This window comes from Melospiza melodia, chromosome 4 (genome assembly GCF_035770615.1).
Source record: "Melospiza melodia melodia isolate bMelMel2 chromosome 4, bMelMel2.pri, whole genome shotgun sequence".
Classification (NCBI taxonomy): Eukaryota; Metazoa; Chordata; class Aves; order Passeriformes; family Passerellidae; genus Melospiza; species Melospiza melodia.
This window is the reverse complement of record NC_086197.1, coordinates 56,957,407-56,965,651: the sequence shown is the minus strand read 5'-3', so window position 1 is coordinate 56,965,651 and position 8,245 is coordinate 56,957,407. Positions and strand designations below refer to the sequence as shown.

Here is an 8,245-nt window from a genome sequence, read left to right as displayed (position 1 = left end):
GTGCTGAGAGAAGACACTTTTCTCCCATCCAGCTCTCATTCCCACCTGCTCACCTTTGCTGGAGCTGGTCTTTCTAATTATCAGTGGGAGAGAAGACCAGCAGTCTCACCAGAGGGATGTTTGTGACTGTCAGCAGATAGCAAATAGCAAAATGATGTGGTACAGCCACTTTCTAGGAAATAATGTTTCTTTTTATAATATATGTCTCTTCTCTAAAATCATATTGACATCTGTAGCTCCATCCTTTCTTGGTATGCACCTTATTATAGGGGTGGATTATGGGGAAACACTCTCTTTGAAAGTGGAGGAGCCCAGGGATGATTCCTGTGAGAAACCATCCTTGGCCAAGACCAATATCTGATCTTGGTGAAGTGCAGATCTTTCAGGGGACATGAAAGTCTGGGAGGGAATAGTCTAAGAAAAATGAGTTGTTTCTTCTGCACCTTCATCAATCAGGTCCTTGCCCACAGAGTGAGCATTGCAGGAATTTCTGACAATGAGTATATTGAAGTATATTTCAGCTGAGTATGTTGAAGGAAGAAAACTGGGAAAGGAAGGGGATCATCCAAAACCATGTCATCACCTTTGGCTCATTCTGGATCCCTTTTTTTCCATTTCTTTGTTATTTCACTGTTACCAAAACTCACTCTCCCAACAAGGACATATCTGCAGGCACAAATTCTAACACAGATGCAGTCACATGAAAAAAAAGTGCCCTATTCTATTTGGGAATGTGAGAAAAGAACTCTCCATCAACTGCAAGCCCTTGCCAAGGCAGATGGGCTCCAATTCAAGCACACGCTTGCTAAAACAAAGGGAAGGGCTGAAGCACAGTTTCCTTCAGTGTCAAAGCTCACCTTCCTGTTAATGTGCAGTATGTACAAATTGTAACAGACCAGAACTGCACATTCAGGCATCTTTAAAATGATGTTTTCTCTTTTCATGTCTGTGACAGGTTGAAATAACTTTTCCATGCTATTTATTTTTTCATTCACGTTTCATCTCCTGTAGCTCCACCCCTGAAAAAACATTTGATATACTATTTCACACCTATTTTAACATAATTGAAAACTAAGTTGCTGTTGAAATGAATAATCCTAGCCTTCTCCTCTCCCTGCCTGCTGCTTTACAGTCTCAGCCCTTTTAAAGGTCAGCTCCAGTGATTGTGTGGCTACACAGCCCACGAATTCAACAGGAAAGCCTCACCATTCAGTTACAGGTAAATAGCTTTCAAATTAAATAGGTCTGGGGCAAAATCAGAGCATTCCTGTCAACAAATAGTCCTAAAGAGCAAGAATCCACCAAACAAGAAAGCAGATGCCCCATCTTCAAGCACAGCTGCTCAATAGAATTGTCCCCAGGACCAGGGGCCCTGTGTCAATAAAGACACATGGCACACATACCACCGAGTGCCATCAAAACAATCTTTGATTAAAACTGGCCTTGTTTCAGCATGGAAGGCAGCAACAGGAGTGGCACTTAGGCTGTTCCTCCCCAGCATCTTCATCACTTCTTCCCTCTGGCCACATCTGTCTGGCACAACTGCCAGGCAACAGCAGGCAGCAGAACAAGGGAGGCAAATGATCCTTTCCTTCTGATTACTGATTGCTGGGCAGGCCCTTCAGGAAAACAGGAGGGCTGTTTCTCAACCATTGTGGTGCCTATGGCTAAGAAACAGAGTAAAAACACAGGGTGATCACTCCTTTTGCAGCATGTTTTTGTGTACTGGGAAGGAGAAGGGATGGGAATTCAGAGCAATGATCTCGCTGTGGGGCTGCTTCCCTTTTATGGATTTTCCCAAAGAGCTGGGATTTTAAAAGTACACTGGCCTTGAATGGAGCAGTTGGCTGGCTGATAGCTCCCCTGGCTCTAGATGTGTAGTGGGGGAAACTTCAGTCATCAAACAATTGGCAGCTCCAGCACAGAGTAAAGTCAGTTGCTATTTCAGGGAAAGGAAAGGCAACTGTTCCCTGCAGGGAATGTCTGCACTAGCTCACAGCCAGGAATAGGCTGCGATTTTTAAACTTTTTTTCCACCCTACACTTCAGGAAAAGCGAACACACAATGTTCATTCGCAGGGATCGTTTCCTGAGCATGGTGTGTGCTCACTGTCCCACAGGTCACTTTGCAGTGTGTCACATCCTTCTGCACAAGGGAGAGCAGGAAATGGCAAACTCCCAGTATGAGGCAAAGCATTCCCATCCCAGCAATTGGTCCACAGGAGCTATAAATTGGTCTCCTCCAGAAACAGATCAAAATTTGTCTTCTGGGAGGGTGGCTGGAAACTGAAGGTAAGTTTGAACCAGTAATTTTTTTAGTGTCTTTAAGTACTCTATTAGGAAAGTGTTTGCAGACTTTGGACTAATGTATACCTTTAGTGCTGGGGAGATTTTTCTCTAAGAGCAGGACTTTTTTTTTTCCTTTTTGCTGGCATTAATCACTGTCAAAAGATTTGCCTACTACATGGCCTATGCTATATTTGGAATGATTGTTTAATAATATATATAATATATATATATAAGATTGTTCTAATAATATATATATATATTTGGAATGATTGTTCTAGAATTCAGTGTGATAGTAGCTGTTATTACCTGAGACAGTTCTCAGCAACTAAATCTTCAGAACAAATTGTTGAGAGGCTACAGGAATTGACATATATAATGATCATCATATTGATCTGTTGTTAAATTATTGGTGATGTGCTCATTGTTCATTTCAATGCTGGTATCTATTTAGATTAGTGTTAGTCCTTGTGTTTCCAGCTTTATTTCTAATTAAAGTGTAAAAATAATAGACACAGCCTCCAGTTGAGAGAAGCAAAATGTACTAAGTGATTCAAATGACTCATTGACACCAAGAGAGACTGGGGGCATTTCCTGAAGGGCATGAGGGGGTGTCTTAAAAGATCTGTGTGAGATGAATTAGGACAAGCTAGCAGAAGGGGGAAAGATTGCAGTGAGAATTACTTATGAATACTCTTCCATATGGAAAGACTATGGTACAAAGTTCTCTCCTTCTGAAACATGAGGATTCTGCAGAATGAAGCCCCAAGGATCCTAGCTACATAGTGTGACTTTATGAGGGACCAGGCACCTTCAGTTCCCACAGTACAGAAGATTTTGAAGTGAAAAGTGCCTGCAGCAATGAATAGTTTTGCTCAGTTGGGTTAGTGACAGGGTCTTTCTGCTGCAGAGACTCCTTTTGGCTGTGAGGGCATTATGGGCTCCAAAAAGCTCCTCAGCTCTATGGCTGGACCTTGCTAGGTGCAGAGGCAGCACAGCCGAGTGCACAGGGCAGTGCGGTGAAGCACAGAAACTCTGCTTCTACCAGACAATCAGCTACATCACCATTCCTGTTGGCTCTGTTGCCTCAGGTTCCCTGTAAGCAGGATTGAAGTTGCTGGCTTCCTTTGTAGAGCATTTTGCATCCCTAGAGCAACCTGAAAATATTTATTGGAACATTTCTTTCTGCACTTGTGGCAATGAACAGAGACAGCAAACAGAGACTGTCTAGTAGAGAAACACTGTAGATTCATCTCCTAGAAATGAAGCCTCTCCTGCTATCTTGCCAGGGGAGGTTTTCCAGACCCAGCAGTTTTCAAGCCTTTTCCATTCACAGCCCTCTGTATTTCCCTTGTTTCCCCAACTGCCAGGGAGTGCACACTAAAACTGGGCCTCCTTTTCTGATGTGCTCTTCATGACTCTTACTATCAAGGTTCAGAGGCCTCCCTGCCACTGTAACTGGGTATTTATGACCACAGAACAATAGTTCCCGTCTTTGTTCATACACTGACACCAGGTTACTATAGGAAAAAAACCCCATGCTGCAGGGGGCCTCAAGTTGCTGAAGCTTAAAGAAAGGAAGGATGTTCACCCATCCAAGGCATTAATAAGCTCCTCACCTCCTATATGCAAAATCCAGACATAGATTCCATTCAGCACCTTCTCTCTGTCCTCCTTTAATAGGAAATCACCCCTATACAAAAACCTGGGATAGCTTTCAGCTCCTTGCAGTCTGACCTTTCTTGTGAAATATGTCCTTCTATACTGCAGATCCTCAGAATCCCATCAGGGGGGCAACAGATTAGTTCTGGCAGCATTACTGCTCTGGGCACTGAGTCACCTAGCCTCAGGGGAATTTCTGTCCCCAGGTTTCAAAAGACCTTTTGTGTCTTTTGATAATGGTAACAGCACCTCCGACTCCAGTCCTTAGGATACTTCAGTCTTTGCAGGGATTAAGAAAAACATTTTAAAGTTTTGCTGTCTGAAAGTTACAATGGAAAACGTAATTAAATGTACACATTCATATGGGTATGTGTGTACGTGAGTGCAGGTGGAAAACCTTTCTTGTAGCTGGGCTGAAGCAACAAAAATTTGGCTGGATGCCATCCCTGAAATGGTGATCCAGGATGAGCATGTCTCGCGGGGTTTTTTTGACACAGATCCCACCCCAGACTTTTCTTTCTCCGGACAGAAGCCATGGAGAGGGGCGGTGCTGCCTTCGTGCCCACAGCAGACCCCACGCAGCACTTCCACGCGGCCCTGCTGGAGCAGCGGCAGAGGCTGCGCGGCCAAATCGCGCACCTCCACCGGGCAGCTCGGAAACTCAGCCAGCTCCGCCGCAGCTCCCTGATCGCCAACGTCAGCGGGAGCGCCCTGACGGCCACCGGGGCGCTCACGGCCATCCTGGGGCTGTCCCTGAGCCCCGCCACGCTCGGAGCCTCCCTGCTGGCCTCGGCCGTGGGCCTGGGCCTGGCCACGGCCGGCGGCGCCGTCAGCATCACTTCCGACCTCTCCTTGGTGCTCTGCAATTCCCGGGAGGTGAGGAAGGTGCAGGAAATTGCGGTGACTTGTCGGAAACAGATGAGGGAAATACTGGGCTGCCTGGAGTTCCTTCGCCGGGGGCAGGGCCCGGGTGACCCGGCGCTGCGGCAGTCGGAGAAGAGGGCGTCCATCTCGCTCTACAACTCCGTCTGCTTCATGGTCCTCTGCGGCTCCCACAGCTTCCTCGTGCCAGAATGCACAAAGGAGGCCACCAAGGTAAGCCAGGCTGTGCTCAAGGCCAAAATCCAGAAACTGGCTGACAACCTCGAGACCTGCACCAGGGCAATGGATGAAGTCTGTGATCTTCTGGAGTCCAGAACAGAGCTTTCCCCACGCACGAGGAGACTCAGCTTGGGTGCTAAAACCACTGCCGAGATCCCGAGACCCTGCAGCTGAAACAGTGTTTGGCCCATATAAAAACTGGGTTTGGAGACATTGCATTATTTACTGTGACCATTATCACTGCTACCTGTTGTTTTACAGTTCACAGTGCTGGTGCTGTGAGGTGGACGTTCTGCAGACCCCTTTTTCCCCAGCCATCTCCACTGCTCTGCTTCCCCAAGGCAGCAAAAAGAATTAGGTCAGGAGGCAGATGAAATACCTGATGCTGACTGAACCTGGTTTGTAGACAACTTATGAATCTGTGTGTGGTACAAGGGCTGGAGTACCCTAAAAAAGCCAGCAGCTGCAATTTCCAGTAGAGTACAATCCCATTACCAAGGTACATCTGGAAAGGCTGTAGAAAGAAGCAGCTCCAGATATGACAGACTGTATGGATGAAATAGCAGGGCCAGAATTTATCTGTTTTGGAGAAACCTCTCCAGACTGAGAACTGTGATGTTTGTATCCTATTTATTTACATAGAATGATTTTAAGCTTATGATATTGTATTTAAGAGTGTGTATATATATATATATTTTTTTTTTTTTTAAGAGGCCTCTGTTCCAAAGGAAAACTGTTGTTTTTTAGAGTAAAAGCAAGTCTGTAGTATGTGAGAGCAAGTTACCTGTTATTTTGCTGTGAGGGAGGGCAAGTCCCTGTAGGAAACGGAAAGCATGACTTGAATGCTGATAGTAATAAAATAGGTGAAACACAGTTCAAACAGTGACAATAGATTTCAGGAGCCAAAATAGAGAGAAGAATGGCCCTGGGACCAGAGTCTGCCTCAGGGCATTGGTGGAAGGACACAGTTATATCTCCTGCAGCAGGAAGGGAAGGGTAGTAAGACAGGGTAGAACAAAACCAGTAGGTTGGTGCTACGTGATGGGAGCACACCTGAGAGGTGGAAGTGCCGCTCTCCATGCAGTCAAGCAGCCTGTGAGACCCACAGTGGATCATCTGGAGGGGGGAGGCAGCACTCATGGAGAGCTACACGTGCTCCTAGCAATGCTTCCCACAGAAGGCTTCATATCAGTGAAATACGTGCAGGTACTAATATACAGGAGGGGTAGAGAGGAGTAGGATGATTCAGTGGCAGAGCCCCTGCAAAGCAGGAGCAAGGGCTGGGACCCTATTTCAAGTGACTGTTCTGCTAAATATGCCCTTTGTGATTTTGAGCCATCAGTACCTCAGTTCCCTGTTCAAAACAGGGATAGTAGCACTTCCCTACCTCACCAGGATGTGTCTGGGATCACACCTCTGAGAAGTGCCCAAGTATGGTGATGATGGGGATCATGTCAGTACCTGAAAGAGGTACAAGGAAGAGACCCTGAAACTAGCTTGAGGCGACTCAAAAAGTCAATGCAGAGGTAACTCCCTCCACAAGCATGCCCAGTGGGCAAGGGAAACTTCCCTGAGCAGACACAAATCCAAATGATCAGAGAAACCTACTCTGTAATTCTGTAACACTGACCAAATCCTTAGGGAGGGCAGCACTCTGGGTCACAAAGCTTAAATCCCTGTCCTTCTCGTCTCTTTTCATGATATCAACATTTGTTTTAATATGTTGTAGGAAGAATAAAAGCTCTGGTTCCCCAGAGTGGGACTCAGATGCTTTTGATACCCATGCCTGTTTGCCAGAAATGAACAAGTAGACTGCTGATTCGAATAAATGAACATGAAGCACTTTTGTGTCAGTGTCTCTCTGCACTCCTGGAGGTGATATGCTTGTACACATTGTCCATCTCATCTCATTATGCACCCCTTCTGAAATAGCTGACATTATATCTGCACTAAAATCCATCTGCTGGGGATGCTCTCACCCTGCCCCTGCTAAGGACTGTAACATGCAGTAGAGCTAGGAGCACATTTGTTTAAAAGCCCTGGAGTGACAATTTCTAAATCCAGTATAATCTGCAATGTCTTGTGCTGAAAAGCACAAAAAAGGAATTACTACTTAGAAGCTGTATATTTATTTTATCATGCATGAATGCTCCCAACAGCAGTTTAGGACAGGAGAAAACCTTCATTCAAATACATCTGTTGACAATAGGGAATTACACAGACTGGAATTTCACCAGAATAGAATTGCTCCACCCTGCTCCCCACTAAAACAGCACCATATTATGTGGGCAAGGAGTTCAGTAAAGAATCACAAGCAATGACTTCCTGTCACATCCCTGACTCCATTTCCTGAGGCATCCCAGTGACCCTCACAGGGGTTCATGTCTACGTGCTGGCCAGGCTTAACCTTTAGCACCAACAATAAGCAGCAAGCTGATGGTCAGGCTGCTGTAATTTTTGAAACATATGGTAACAAGGAGCATCTACACAGGGTGGGTTTGGTTTGCTGCTGCTTTTTTTTCTTTTCTTTTTTTTTTTTTTTTTTTTTTTTAATTTATCGCTGCTCTTGAGCACAGTGGGATGCAGCAGTTTCATTTTGACTCCTGCCCATGAATTGTTTCAGGTTTCCTCTTCTTTCCCTGTCACGCAGAGAGTTCGTTCGTACTTCCTCTCACTTTCCTCATTGTTCTGGGTGCAGAGGAAATGCCACGCTCGGAATCCAGGGACAGATGCTGGAGTGTATCAGCATTTCCACTGGGAGCACGCCCAGACAGACTTCCCAGAGACAGAGGGAAAAAAATTCATAATTCACACTTCAAAAATTCACACTAGCAATTATCATAAGCAGAAAACAATGTGGGACAATGACAGCTCTTTTCTCTCTTCCCATCACTAGTGCTTCAAAGTGTTTCATACCAACACATCCAAAGCACTTCATTTGTTCTCTGTGAAAAATGCCAATCACTTGTTTTTAAAATTTAAAAAATTTAATAGTAATAAAATGGTTATAAAAATAGTAATATAATTAAATTAATAAAAAATTGAACAATTGGGATTAGGACAATGTGAGACAATAAAAACAAAGAGTTACAGACAGTCCGAGTGCCACTTGCTGGGCAAAATAAGCCCGAAAAAGGACCCACGTTGACAGAGGATTAACCCTTAAAAGCAATACCCCGTTGCATATTCATACACAT

The 8,245-nt window shown here is 45.0% G+C and overlaps 1 protein-coding gene across 1 annotated transcript; it reads left to right on the top strand.

The window, feature by feature from the left end:
* The first annotated feature begins 1,985 nt into the window (after positions 1-1,985).
* On the top strand, positions 1,986-6,891 carry APOLD1 (apolipoprotein L domain containing 1). The gene is made up of 2 exons (XM_063154719.1): positions 1,986-2,291; positions 4,477-6,891. Exon 2 carries the CDS (start codon positions 4,482-4,484, stop codon positions 5,220-5,222), a length of 741 nt encoding a protein of 246 aa, XP_063010789.1. The 5' UTR covers positions 1,986-2,291; positions 4,477-4,481; the 3' UTR covers positions 5,223-6,891.
* The last annotated feature ends 1,354 nt before the right edge of the window (positions 6,892-8,245 follow it).